We start from the raw sequence: 15609 nt of genomic DNA on the forward strand, positions 1-15609 counted from the left end.
AACACAAAAACAACCTGTCTCTGTGATCACTATAGGTCAGGGGTCACCAACCTTTTTGAAACCAAGAGCTACTTCTTGGGTACTGATTAATGCGAAGGGCTACCAGTTTGATACACACTTAAATAAATTGCCAGAAATAGCCAATTTGCTCAATTTACCTTTAACTCTGTTATTATTAATAATGAATGATATTTACACTTAATTGAACGGTTTAAAAGAGGAGAAAACACGAAAAAAATGACAATTAAATTTTGAAACATAGTTTATCTTCAATTTTGACTCTTTAAAATTCAAAATTCAACCGAAAAAAAGAAGAGAAAAAATAGCTAATTCGAATCTTTTTGAAAAAGAATTTATGGAACATCATTAGTAATTTTTCCTGATTAAGATTAATTTTAGAATTTTGATGACATGTTTTAAATAGGTTAAAATCCAATCTACACTTTGTTAGAATATATAACAAATTGGACCAAGCTATATTTCTAACAAAGACAAATCATTATTTCTTCTAGATTTTCCAGAACAAATTTTTTTAAAGAAATTCAAAAGACTTTGAAATAAGATTTAAATTTGATTCTACAGATTTTCTAGATTTGCCAGAATATTTTTTTTGAATTTTAATCATAATAAGTTTGAAGAAATATTTCACAAATATTCTTCGTCGAAAAAACAGAAGCTAAAAAATTAAATTACAATTTGTTTATTATTCTTTACAATAAAAAAAATAATTTACTTGAACATTGATTTAAATTGTCAGGAAAGAAGAGGAAGGAATTTAACAGGTAAAAAGGTATACGTGTTTAAAAATCCTAAAATCATTTTTAAGGTTGTATTTTTTCTCTGAAATTGTCTTTCTGAAAGTTATAAGAAGCAAAGTAAAAAAAAAAAGAATTTATTTAAACAAAAGAAGACCAAGTCTTTAAAATATTGTCTTCGATTTTCAAATTCTATTTGAGTTTTGTCTCTCTTAGAATTACAAATGTCGGGCAAAGCGAGACCAGCTTGTTAGTAAATAAATACAATTTAAAAAATAGAGGCAGCTCACTGGTAAGTGCTGCTATTTGAGCTATTTTTAGAACAGGCCAGCGGGCTACTCATCTGGTCCTTATGGGCTACCTGGTGCCCGCGGGCACCGCGTTGGTGACCCCTGCTATAGGTGTATAAATAATAATATAGTGTTAAATAAAATCAGTCCCTTGGGCAAAAAACTGAAAATAATACAGCTCTCCAAAAAGTGCACTTCTACTGCTATTTGACATAACTGTTTGTTATGATGACAAAGAAGGAGTGAAAGATTTTACATGTTAACAAACTGTTGCGTCACAGTCCACACAATGGTGAGTTGTGAAATTAGTAGAACAAAACGATGTTCACCAAATACTCATCAGTGAAGTATACACACACACATATTAAACCGTGGGCTTTCTAACAATTGGGAATGTTTGTGTCATGTTTGTCCTCAAACGAAAAACCTACTAAAACAAAAAAATAAATTTTCCACTATCTTTTTCCATTTTCAATACTTTTTAAAAAATGCTCCAGGGAGCCACTAGGGCAGCACTAAAGAGCCGCATGCGGCTCGAGAGCCGCGGGTTGCTGACCACCGCCCTATACAAATACATTTCAAAAGCAAATTGCTGGTCAAATATGTGGAGAGCATTACACAATGGGGAGTATACATTTGCGTTGTTTTTGCTCTCTACAGTATCAGTAATCCTTTGCCTCCAGGTGAAATGATGTATTTATTAATCTATCTATCTATCTTTGTTAATCAATTACACAAGGCCAAGTACCAAAAGATTTTAAGATAGCAAGAGTAACTCCCCTCTTTAAAAAAGGAAGCAAATTGGAACCTGGCAACTACCGACCTGTTTCTATTCTCAGTTCCATTTCGAAAAAGTAATGGAGGAAATAGTTTATGAACAGGTCGATAGTTACCTTGCCACTAATAAACTCATGTGCAAATTCCAATCCGGCTTCAGAACTAACCACTCCACTGACACATGCCTTCTCTATCTGACCGACCACATCAAACATGAGGTGGACGCGGGCAAATACTGCGGCATGGTCATGCTGGACCTTCAGAAGGCCTTTGACACCGTTAACCACGCTATACTGTTGGATAAGCTCAGAACAATCGGATTTAACAAAACCTCATGGAGCTGGATGCAATCTTACTTGGAGGGGAGGGAGCAGGTGTTAGAGGTGAACGGCACCGTGTCCCCCCCCCTCTCGGTGAGCTGTGGAGTCCCCCAAGGCAGTATATTGGGACCTTTACTGTTCCTAATATACATAAATGACATGTCATCGGCATGCGACTGTGAATTGTTTTTGTTTGCGGATGACTCTGCCTTGCTGGTATCCGACAAGGACAAGTCACAGGTGGAGAAAATCCTCAGTGCTGAGCTGTGTAGAACTTGCACCTGGCTCGCTGACAACAAGCTATCCATACACTTAGGTAAAACGGAATGCATCCTGTTTGGGTCCCACATCAACCTTAAGAAAGTCAATGACTTCACTATAAAAGTGGGTGACATTGTTATCACCAGGAAAGATGAGGTCACCTACCTAGGTTCCATTCTAGAGGCTAACCTTTCCTGTGATAAAATGGCAACCAAGGTAATCAGAAAGGTTAACCAATGAACGAGATTTCTCTACAGAATCTCCTCTCTGGTCAACAAAAGCACCTTGAGGATTCTGGCGGGAACTCTCGTTCAACCCTTTTTCGATTACGCATGCACCTCCTGGTACCCTAGCACCTCCAAAACCCTCAAATCTAAACTCCAAACATCTCAGAACAAGCTAGTCAGGTTACTTCTAGACCTCCACCCCAGATCCCACCTCACTCCTACCCACTTCTCTAAAGTGGGCTGGCTCAAGGTGGAGGACAGAGTTAAACAACTTGCACTGAGTCTAGTCTATAAAATCCACTACACCTCCCTGATACCGAAGTACATGTCAAACTACTTCCTTAACGTAAATGACCGCCATAACCACAACACCAGGGGGTGCTCCACTAACCACGTTAAACCCAGATTCCGAACTAACAAAGGTCTTAACTCATTCTCTTTCTATGCCACATCAATGTGGAATGCGCTCCCAACAGGTATAAAAGAAAGGGCATCTCTATCCTCCTTCAAAACCGCAATAAAAGTTCACCTCCAGGCAGCTACAACCCTAAACTAACACCCTCCCCGGATTGCTAATAATCAATTGCTAATAATCAAATATAAACAATCAAATGCAGATACTTTTTCTTATGCCTTCTGATCTCTCTCTCTCTCTCTCTCTCTCTCTCTCTCTCTCGCTCTCTCTCTCTCTCTCTCTCTCTCTCTCTACGTCCACTACTTGCTGTCCATATCCTACCCCCCCGCCCCCCTCCACACCCCTGATTGTAAATAATGTAAATAATTCAATGTGATTATCTTGTGTGATGACCGTATTATGATGATAGTATATATGATAGTATATATCTGTATCATGAATCAATTTAAGTGGACCCCGACTTAAACAAGTTGAAAAACTTATTCGGGTGTTACCATTTAGTGGTCAATTGTACGGAATATGTACTTCACTGTGCAACCTACTAATAAAAGTCTCAATCAATCAAAAAATATATTTTAACATAACCACATAGAAAGAAGAGAGGGGAGTGATATGTGGTGAACGACGTGGCCGGGAAATTATTGGAACATCCCTTTCATTTAACAAAACTATTTCATAGTATTGGAAAAACGCAAAATAAAAACTTTATTAATCACTGAGTACACATCTGATAGACATGTCTCTTCAATTGAGATAATAATATTTTTTTATTATATTACAAGACTTTGTCTTATAGCTGTCTAATATTATATTAGTGCTGTCAAATGATTATTTGTTTTCAATCAGAATAATCACACTTTTTATTTTAGGATTGATCATGATTATTCACATGTTATTATTCGCTTGCATAGCCAAAATTAACTTAAAAAGACCCCAATATTTGGACACAAATGCAATTTTTTTTTACAATGTCTTTCAAGAACATTTTAAAATGTTTTACTTGAATACATGTCATTTAATTGCTCAAAACATGGTAACAGTTTTATCTAAAATCCAGTCAGGGTGTATTTTAAAGCGACATTTGCCAGCAAGCACACCAGTCAGACTCTCCTCAATCATTTTTGAACTGGCATATGCATTGACTTGTTTAGCAACTCGCCTTTCAGGTAACCATCTTTGGTTAGGGTTAAAGAGCATTTCAGGTCAAAATAAATGAAGGTTATTTAAATTATGTGATTATTCTTCGTGTATACATTACCAATACAAATATATTAAAATAACCCGTTTTGTACAATGCCCATTAGTGCGTAAATGTGTTTCTGTATAGTATTTCTCCAGCAATGGTCATGTGGGGACATCAATTATTGTATTTTGAGAGGTATTCATTGAAGTCGGACATCACTGAAGGCCTAGGTGGTAAACGTACGGCCCGCTTCTGATTTGGACAGCCGGGACTATGATATCACAAACTACAATTTGCAATTTCAGTAGCAATATATACATATACCCTACGTGCGCAAGCTGATACGCGTGGGTGGAACTGAAATGCTTGAATTTCCAGGGTGAGTGAAGTGTGTGGATGTTGGAACAGTTCAAATTGGTTGAGAAATGTGGGATATGGAGAGTTTTGTATACTGCCCATCTATTTTCAATAGGGGGAAATTACTGGTAATTCCGGGTAATCAGGGAATTTTCAGAACCGGGAATCATGCTGACTTGAACGTCCAGGGCAAGCGGAGTGTGTTGATGTTGGAACTTTAAATAAAACTTGCCAACAGTTTTATTTAAAGTACTGTCAGGGTGTATTTTGGAGGGAAGTTTGCCAGCGAGCACACCACTCATTTTGTACTGAGATATGCATTGACCTGATCACTGACCCTTTAGATAACCCTTTGCGCCTAAGGTAAAGGAGCAAATGCTGTCAAAATAAATTACGTGATTACCCAGCAGGCACAAGACATTAAAACAATGTTGAGAACTTGTTGAATTAGGTCCTGACATTGAGCAACTCAAACATAACGTTGAAAAAACATGCTTTTTGACAATGTTGGGTTCTGACTAGAGATGTCCGATGTTATCGGCCAATAAATGCTTTAAAATGTAATATTGGAAATTATCGGTATCGGTTTCAAAAAGTAAAATGAATGACTTTTTAAAACGCCGCTGTACGGAGTGGTACACGGACGTAGGGAGCAGTACAGAGCAGTTGCGTCTCCCAGTCAGCAGCCCCTCCCCTCTCCCCTCTCCCACACACAACACAGGAGTTGCAGCACGACTGCAGCATGAGAGGTTTACTGGCGACGCTTGATGACCTCATCAAACCGCCGCGAGCGGAGCATAACAACAACATGAGTGTGTTGTTGCCGGTGCTGTAGCCGTGGCTAACAAGCGAGCTCGCTCGGTGACTGACTAACGACACCATGTCTATGGTTTGGGATTATTTTAAAGTGTGTCTGACGGATAAAAAACTGGCAATTTGCAATGACTGCAAAAAAGTTGGTTATGCGAGGAGGAACCAAGACGTCTTCCTCTAATACGAGCAATTAGATCTCCAATCTCTTCAAGAATCATAAGGAGATACATGATGAATACAAGCGGAAGATGGATGAAAAGCAAACACCGAAAAAAAATAGTACCACACAGTTGTCGCTTGAAGACTCCGCTGAGAAAAAACAAAAATACAACAAAAACCACCCCAAGGCAAAAGCCCACGTTGTGGTCAGAGACAACGCACGCAATATGGAAAAAGCTATGGTGGCTAGTCTGCCCTGCATGGCGCACACTTTGCAGCTCGCAATGAACGGAGGTGCCCTGTCTCAACGCAGCATTTCAGAAGCCCTGACTGACTGGTAGGCCACTTCAAGCACTCACCACTCGCTTGCAGCACATTTGTTACTCATACAGATATGTTAGAGCAGGGCAGATGGAGCCCAGTTTATAATTTCCTGTAATACAGTATACCAGGCAGTCTCGCACTAAAGGAGGACTATGTTATTGTTTACTTTATTACTCTAGTATACTCTGGACTGAAGCTGTGTGCCTTCATTGTTTTTGTAGCTGTTGTTTTGAGGCATGTTTAAAAAAAATAAAAATAATAATGCACTTTGTGAAAGTCAAAGTATAGTATTTCCCATAGTTGTAGTGGGTATCAGGATTATCTCAGGGAGAGCATGTCCCAAATTCCAAGCTGTTTTGAGGCATGTTAAAAAAAAAATAATGCACTTTGTGACTTCAATAATAAATATGGCAGTGCCATGTTGGCACTTTTTTTCCATAACTTGAGTTGAAGTTGTTCTCTTATTTTGGAAAACCTTGTTACATTGTTAAATGCATCCAGCGGGGCATCACAACAAAATTAGGCATAATAATGTGTTAATTCCACGACTGTATGTATCGGTATAGGTTGATATCGGAATCGGTAATTAAGAGTTGGACAATATCGGAATATCGGATACCGGCAAGAAAGCCATTATCGGACATCTCTAATTCTGACATTGATTTGATCATTGAAATTGGGTCATTTCCCAACAAATATTTTACAAGACAAATACAACGTTGAAACAACATGCTTTTTGACAACGTTTATTCAATGTCAGCTTGTGACGTTGATTTGACAATTGAAATTTGGTCATTTCCTAACCATTCAATCAATGAAACAAAGATTACTTGTCTTAATCACAAATGTCTCAAAGGGCTGCGCAAGCCACAACGACAATCCTCGGCTCAGATGCCACAACACAACCAACAACGGGGATCCAATGTTGGATATCAACGTTGTCTCAATTTACAAATACAACTATTTTGCAACGTTGTTTCAAAGTCAGTTTTAAAGGACTTCAACGTTGTATCAATGTCTTGTGCCTGTGTTTAAACATGATCAACGTGACAAACTTTTGTGATTAAGCACACAAGTTAAAGCATTAATTTTATTCATTAATACATATTTTTGTGCGTTTATTGTTTTACATTAATATACAATGAGATTGCTTGTCTATACTGTACGTGTCCTGTGATTGACTGGTGACCAGTCCAGGGTGTGTCCTGCCTCTACTCAAAGTCAGCTTGGATAGGCTGCAGCTCACCCGTGACCTTAACGAAGGCAAGCCGTATAAACAAAATGGATGGATGGAAATAAATAACAACAATAAAATGTTGTAAGCATAATAGTTTTTTACATTCTTAAAGGCCTACTGAAACCCACTACTACCGACCACGCAGTCTGATAGTTTATATATCAATGATGAAATCTTAACATTGCAACACATGCCAATACGGCCGGGTTAACTTATAAAGTGCAATTTTAAATTTCCCGGGGAACTTCCGGTTGAAAACGTCTATGTATGATGACGTTTGCGCGTGATGTCAATGGTTGAAACGGAAGTATTGGGACACATTGTATCACAATACAAACAGCTCTGTTTTCATCGCAAAATTCCACAGTATTCTGGACATCTGTGTTGGTGAATCTTTTGCAATTTGTTTAATGAACAATGAAGACTGCAAAGAAGAAAGCTGTAGGTGGGATCGGTGTATTAGCGGCTGGCTACAGCAACACAACCAGGAGGACTTTGAGTTGGATAGCAGACGCGCTATCCGACGCTAGCCGCCGACCGCATCGATGATCGGGTGAAGTCCTTCGTCGCGCCATCGATCGCTGGAACGCAGGTGAGCACGGGTGTTGATGAGCAGATGAAGGCTGGCGTAGGTGGAGCGCTAATGTTTTTATCATAGCTCTGACGAGGTCCCGTAGCTAAGTTAGCTTCAATGGCGTCGTTAGCAACAGCAATGCTAGGCTTCGACAGGCGACACAGCATTAACCGTGTGGTTACAGGTCCAGTGTTTGGTTCGGTGTCTCCTGATGGTAGTATTGTTGATCGTCTGTCTATCCTTCCAGTCAGGGGCTTATTTCTTTTGTTTCTACCTGCATTTAAGCACGATGCTATCACGTTAGCTCCGTAGCTAAAGTGTTTCACCGATGTATTGTCGTGGAGATAAAAGTCACTGTGAATGTCCATTTCGCGTTCTCGGCTCTCATTTTCAAGAGGATATAGTATCCGAGGTGGTTTAAAATACAAATCCGTGATCCACAATAGAAAAAGGAGAGAGTGTGGAATCCAGTGAGTCCTTGTACCTAAGTTACGGTCAGAGCGAAAAAAGATACGTCCTGCACTGCACTCTAATCCTTCACTCTCACTTTCCTCATCCACAAATCTTTCATCCTGGCTCAAATTAATGGGGAAATCGTCGCTTTCTCGGTCCGAATCGCTCTCGCTGCATTGAAAACAACGGGGAAATGTGAGGACCCCTTCAACCTGCGACGTCACGCTACTTCCGGTACAGGCAAGGCTTTTTTTTTTTATCAGCGACCAAAAGTTGCAAACTTTATCGTCGATGTTCTCTACTAAATCCTTTCAGCAAAATTATGGCAATATCGCGAAATGATCAAGTATGACACATAGAATGGATCTGCTATCCCCGTTTAAATAAAAACATGTAATTTCAGTAGGCCTTTAAAGGATGAATACTAATTATTTGTAGAGTCTAAAACTATTGTATTGTTGATGGTTAGGGTGCACACTTCCTCAGAGAAGGTATGGGCACACAGTTATTTCCTCAATTTGACTCATAAAAATTGCCTTCATATTGAAGGGTTGACATGCACGTGCATATGTTCACACGGAAGTAGCAGGCATAGCAAAGGTCGAAGTGGTTGTAAAAGGGAGAAGCAGAAGGAGAGCCTTGCAAACATGTCAAGTGGACAAGAGTTTACCAGAGGAGGGCGCGGTCAGGAATTGAATTAAAAGACAACACCTCTGGAATGAAGTAAATACTGAGACTTTCTCGTCAACCTCTATAGCTATTTTTGTCAGCAAACCCGATGTGACTCTTGTAAACTCAAAGAAGCCATTAAAAAAATGACAGCGATTACGATCACCTTCGCTCACCTGCTGCTTTGTGTCTACCCGAGTCTACTTTGGGTAAGTTTGCTGATCACACACATTTATTCACTGCATGTCAAAATGTTACATATAAGGTCAGTGACAAACTTGGTTTACATTCAGCATCTATTTTCACCAACAGAAATGACACCATGCATGAGGAAGTAAAAATGACGTACAGTAAATGAACAATATATGGTCTTATTGTGCTTTATAAATTCCTAAACCATATTTAATCATTTTATTTGTAGAGTGAAGTGAATTATATTTATATAGCGCTTTTCTCTAGTGACTCAAAGCGCTTTACATAGTGAAACCCAATATCTAAGTTACATTTAAACCAGTGTGGGTGGCACTGGGAGCATATGGGTAAAGTGTCTTGCCCAAGGACACAACGGCAGAGACTAGGATGGCGAAAGCGGGAATCGAACCTGGAACCCTCAAGTTGCTGGCCCGGCCACTCTACCAACCGAGCTATGCCGCCCCATATACTTCAGGTGGCTTTAGTTATTTGAACGTACTGGTGTCAACATTAGGCACAACTGCACCATCCAACTAGTAGATATGGTTATTGAGCTGCTCGTCAACACATTAGAAACAGCTCTCAGTATAAAGCAGTGGCGTACAACGACAAACTCCTTCACAATGTCCCAGTACAATTCATGTTTCCCCTCAGTGAACCGCAGCTCCCCAATGCAGGCAGCACTCATGCAGCCCCATACTATAACGCTACTACCACTTGAGGCAATCGTCTTAATAGTAACGTGTTTGCAGATATTAGGCTTTTTTTTTCTTGGAATGAGCAAAATAAATCTGCTAATGGAACAAGTCAAAATTGTCTTTGTAGAATTACTTGAAATAAGACAATATATTTAAGTTTTTAAAACTTAAAAGTGATCTTGAAATGAGCAATTACTACTATGGATGTCCGATAATATCGGACTGCCGATATTATCGGCCTATAAATGCTTTAAAATGTAATATCGGAAATTATCGGTATCGGTTTCAAAATTATTGGTATCGGTTTCAAAAAGTAAAATACATGACTTTTTAAAACGCCGCTGTGTACACGGACGTAGGGAGAAGTACAGAGCGCCAATAAACCTTAAAGGCACTGCCTTTGCGTGCCGGCCCAGTCACATAATATCTACAGCGTTTCACACACACAAGTGAATGCAAGCATACTTTTTTTTTTCTGTATCAAAAATGAATTTATTTTTATTTTTCTTAAATGAATTTATTAATCAATCCAACAAAATAATACACAACAATACCATAATAATGCAATCCAATTCCAAAACCTGACCCAGCAACATTCAGAATAGCAATAAACAGAGCAATTGAGAGCAATTGAGGACACACAAACATGACACGGAACAATCTAAAAGTAGTGAGACAAAAATGAATATCATCAACAACAGTATCAATATTAGTAACAATTTCAACATAGCAGTGATTAAAAATCCCTCATTGATATTATCATTACAAACATTAATAAAAATTTAAAAAAAAAAGAACAATAGTGTCACAGTAGCTTACACTTGCATCGCATCTCATAAACTTGACAACACATTGTGTCCAATATTGGTGTCATTGGGATGTTTATATTAAGGAATGTGATTGCTTCTTTTGTTGTTTTCAACCATAACTCTTTTATTCTCTGACATTCCCACAATAAATGAACAAGAGTTGCCTCGGCTGCCCGACACTTCATACTTGCTATTTACTACTACTATCTACAACACCGCATGCGGCTCCGGAGCCGCATGCGGCTCTTTGACCACTCTGATGCGGCTCAGCTGCATACTTGCCGACCCTCCCGGTTTTCCCTGGAGTTTTATGGACGTCAGTGCCTCTCCTAGTGAGCCTAGTGATCTCCCGGGGTTAATTTTCTCCGATTTTCACCCTAACAATTGAATTAAGAGTGTACCTTAGCGGTACTGCAATAATTGTCCTCTATAGACTGCACAAATCGCATGACAGCCCAGCCACATGTTGTATGCAGCTTCTGCTTGCTAACGTGGGAGACAGCAAGGCATACTTGGTCAACAGCCACACAGCTTACACTGACGGTGGCCGTTTAAAACAACTTTAAAACTGTTACGTTACAAATATGCGCCACACTGTGAACCCACACCAAAAAAGAATGACAAACACATTTCTGGAGAACCTCCGCACCGTAACACAACAAAAACACAACACAGCAAATACCCAGATTCCCATGCAGCCAGTCTACATTATACACCTGCTACCACCAAACCCCCCACACATCAACCCCCCCCCCCCTCCCCCTCCGTGCGTCAGTTGAGGTGGGCGGTGTTTGGTGGCAGGGGAGGGTGGGTAGACCGGAAGAGTTAGGGCTGCATGGGATTCTGGGTGTTTGTCATTCTTTTTTGGTGTGGGTTCACAGTGTGGCGCATATTTGTAACGTAACAGTGTTAAAGTTGTTATATACGACCACCGTCAGTGTAAGTTCTGTGTCTGTTGAACAAGTATGCCTTGCTGTCACTTACGTGTGCACTGTGCATGCTGAAGCTGCGTTCAACATGTGGCCGAGCAGGTACGCTGTTGGAGCAGGCTGTAGAGGGCGCTAAAGGCAGTACCATCACGCCCTGGAACTCGGGAATCTCCCGGATAAATTGAGAAGGTTGGCAAGTATGACGCAATCGCGGGTCGCACTATCATTACATTTTTATATTAAGGTGCGGCCCGGGGCGTGTGTCTGAGACCTCTGGTCAAAACATAGCACAAAGCAAAAAAAAGCTTTGTATGCAGTGTTATTTCGTTTTAAATTTTCAAGAGTTTTGCGGCTCCCATTGTTTTCTTTAATTTGTGAAACTTGTCAAAATCGCTCTTTGAGTGGTAAAGGTTGCCGACCCCTGTACTACACCAATTTTAAACGGCTGAGAAGATGTAAAATATAAACTATTCAATATCTTAAATTGAGTCAGCTTATCTTTAATGCTTCTAAAGGGCTTATTGGCATTTTTCCAAATATCATTCCATGATATGTCTCTTTCATCTAAAATGTTTAAGTCCATCATCCATTTCCGAACACAAGCATCATTTGCATTTCTAGTGTGGTGTTCATTTATTATTCCATAAAATAGTTTAATTAATTTAGTCATACTTGATCAACAGCCATACAGGTCACACTGAGGGTGACCGTATAAACAACTTTAACACTGTTACAAATATGGGCCACACTGTGAACCCACACCAAACAAGAATGACAAACGCATTTCGGGAGAACATCCGCACCGTAACACAACATAAACACAACAGAACAAATACCCAGAACCCCTTGCAGCACTAACTCTTCCGGGACGCTACAATATACACCCCCTTTACCCCCCCCCACCTCAACCCCGCCCCCCCAACCGCGGCCGCCCAACTCAACCTCCTCATGTCCCAAATTCCAAGCTGCTGTTTTGAGGCATGTTAAAAAAAATAATGCACTTTGTGACTTCAATAATAAATATGGCAGTGCCATGTTGGCATTTTTTTCCATAACTTGAATTGATTTATTTTGGAAAACATTCTTACATTGTTTAATGCATCCAGCAGGGAATCACAATAAAATTAGGCATAATAATGTGTTAATTTTACGACTGTATACATCAGTATTGGTTGATATCAGTAATTAATTAAGTAATTAAGAGTTGGACAATATTGGAATATCGGATATCGGCAAAAAAGCCATTTTTGGACATCTCTAATTACAACTTATTAATAGCTATACTTAATAGTATTGGGAAGTTTTGTGTCGTATAACAAACTTGTGATGCTCAAAAGTAGTTTTTTTTTTTTTATTGCCTAAAAACAAATTATGTCCATCCATCCATCCATTGTATCCGAGGTCGGGCGCGGGGGCAGCAGCCTAAGCAGAGAAGCCCAGACTTCCCTCTCCCCAGCCACTTCGTCCAGCTCCTCCCAGGGGATCCCGAGGCGTTCCCAGGCCAGCCGGGAGACATAGTCTTCCCAACGTGTCCTGGGTCTTCCCCGTGGCCTCCTACCGGTCGGACGTGCCCTAAACACCTCCCTAGGGAGGCGTTCGGGTGGCATCCTGACCAGATGCCCGAACCACCTCATCTGGCTCCTCTCGATGTGGAGGAGCAGCGGATTTACTTTGAGCTCCTCCCAGATGACAGAGCTTCTCACCCTATCTCTAAGGGAGAGCCCCGACACCCGGCGGAGGAAACTCATTTCGGCCGCTTGTACCCGTTATCTTGTCCTTTCGGTCATAACCCAAAGCTCATGACCATAGGTGAGGATGGGAACGTAGATCGACCGGTAAATTGAGAGCTTTGTCTTCCGGCTCAGCTCCTTCTTCACCACAACGGATCGATACAGCGTCCGCATTACTGAAGACGCCGCATTGCCGGCAGTAAGTCGGAGCCGTTTCCAGTGAGGGGTGGACTCCGCCAAGGCTGCCCTTTGTCATCGATTCTGTTCATTATTTTTATGGACAGAATTTCTAGGCGCAGTCAAGGCGTTGAGGGGATCCAGTTTGGAGGCTGCAGGATTAGGTCTCTGCTTTTTGCAGAGAATGTGGTCCTGATGGATTCATCTGGCCAGGATCTTCAGCTCTCACTGAATCGGTTCGCAGCCGAGTGTGAAGCGACTGGGATGAGAATCAGCACCTCCAAGTCTGAGTCCATGGTTCTCGCCCGGAAAAGGGTGAAGTGCCATCTCCGGGTTGGGGAAGAGATCTTGCCCCATGTGGAGGAATTCAAGTACCTCGGAGTCTTGTTCACGAGTGAGGGAAGAGTGGATCGTGAGATCGACAGGCGGATCGGTGCGGCGTATTCAGTAATGCGGACGCTGTATCGATCTGTTGTGGTTAAGAAGTCATGTCTCACTGAAAAAATACTATTCAGGGGATTGTGACTTGTATTAAGTTTGTGTAGATATTTTGACTCAAAATTAGACATATATTCTTGTTGAAATTGTGAGTTTTTCTACTCTAAAGTTTATTTTCTGTTGTAGTAAGGTGTGTATGTATACTCACTTTTGGGATATCAAGTTTAATGATCACAACTGAGCTGAAGGCAACATTTACAATTTAGCCTTTCAATTTGATATCTCAAATGTGTTTGATATCTCAAGTAGTCAATATAACAGATTCCAGTACAAGTTTTGATTTCCTATTTACAGTTATTTATTATGTTTTTAAGGGCACTACCGCTCAAGAATCAACGAAGCACTCAACAGCGAGCAGTGCAGAAATAACAACAGGGATAACAACGGTGATTTCCCCCACCTTGACAAGCCACTTGACCAAAAACCAGCGTGCGTATTAACTGTTGCCTTCACCTCCGAGCCTTTTTAGCTGCTAAACTCTTTCGTCTCATTAGCGCCGGAAAATGTTCAAGAGGTGACGGTGCAGGAGCAGAACGAAACCAGTATAACACTGCAGTGGGAAAAGTTGAACAACATCTCCACATACTTCCTACAATATGGCCTTCGCGGCGGTGTAAAGGAGGAGCGGGTTAATGCTATGTCGGGTCAGTTGTTGGTCAAGCATGTAGTTACCCACCTGACTGCTGGAAGAAAATACCAATTCAGGCTCATCTCCGAATTCATGGGTGCCAACAGCAGTGGATACATATTTTCTGCTCCCACTGGTAGGTTGTCTTACATTCTTTGAACAAAACGATATCTGCTTAGCCAAATTGTGTCCATGCACCAAATTTGCTTCTCTTTCAGCCCCTGAGGATGTCAAATATGTGGATGTGGTGACCCAGACTGAAAGCAGCATTACTCTGTCATGGGACAAGGTTGGCAATATCTCAACATACACCCTACAATGTGTCGACTGCAACATAACGAAAGAGGACATGACTTTTGGATGGAAAGCGGTGGTTATGCGTGAGGTTTCTTCGCTCGCTGCTGGGAAAAGATACAATTTCACTCTCATCACCGTGTTTGAGAACGTTAACAGCACCGGATTCACGTTTGCCGCCTCAACACGTACGAAGCCTCGCCAATACAGTACTATTCTATATAATATCTCCCGAGCGCTTGCTTCAATTCAAGTGTTTTGTCAACATCAGTGCCCTCCATGGTGGCTGTGGTCAACGTGACTGAGCGTTCAGACACCAGTTTGACTCTGGCATGGGAGAAGATGGATGCCCAGTGGACCTACTTGCTTCACATTTACGGCACAAATGTCACAGTCAAATCATCAAATGTCTCCCACTCCTTCACGTCTCTGCAACCTGGAACGGAGTATCCATTCACTGTGATCACAATGTTCTCTGGGCTCAACAGCACCACTTATACAGGCTTCTCTGTAACAGGTACTGCAAGTTTGATTGATTGAGATTTTTATTAGTAGATTGCACAGTACAGTACATATTCCGTACAATTGACCACTAAATGGTAACACCCGAATACGTTTTTCAACTTGTTTAAGTCGGGGTCCACGTTAATCAATTCATGGTTCAAATATATACGATCATCATAATACAGTCATCACACAAGTTAATCATCAGAGTATATACATTGAATTATTTACATTATTTACAATCCGGGGGGTGGGATTTGGAAGGGGTTGGGGCGGGGGGGTTAGGTTTGGTTGATATCAGCACTTCAGTCATCAACAATTATATCATCAGAGAAA

The 15609-nt window shown here is 40.8% G+C and overlaps 1 protein-coding gene across 3 annotated transcripts in view; it reads left to right on the top strand.

Moving 5' to 3' along the window:
• The window catches only part of LOC133655555 (receptor-type tyrosine-protein phosphatase H), a 32768-nt gene that overhangs the window by 6281 nt on the left and 10878 nt on the right, over nt 1-15609 (top strand). For 2 of the 3 annotated variants that reach the window (XM_062055811.1, XM_062055813.1), the window contains exons 2-5: nt 14162-14276; nt 14342-14611; nt 14694-14957; nt 15041-15286. In XM_062055811.1, coding sequence (XP_061911795.1) covers nt 14162-14276; nt 14342-14611; nt 14694-14957; nt 15041-15286 — 895 coding nt within the window. Of the gene's footprint in view, nt 1-8908; nt 9024-14161; nt 14277-14341; nt 14612-14693; nt 14958-15040; nt 15287-15609 lie in introns of those variants that run through there. The other variant, XM_062055812.1, reaches the window with a different exon arrangement.

Source organism: Entelurus aequoreus, linkage group LG08, assembly GCF_033978785.1.
Source record: "Entelurus aequoreus isolate RoL-2023_Sb linkage group LG08, RoL_Eaeq_v1.1, whole genome shotgun sequence".
Lineage (NCBI taxonomy): Eukaryota > Metazoa > Chordata > Actinopteri > Syngnathiformes > Syngnathidae > Entelurus > Entelurus aequoreus.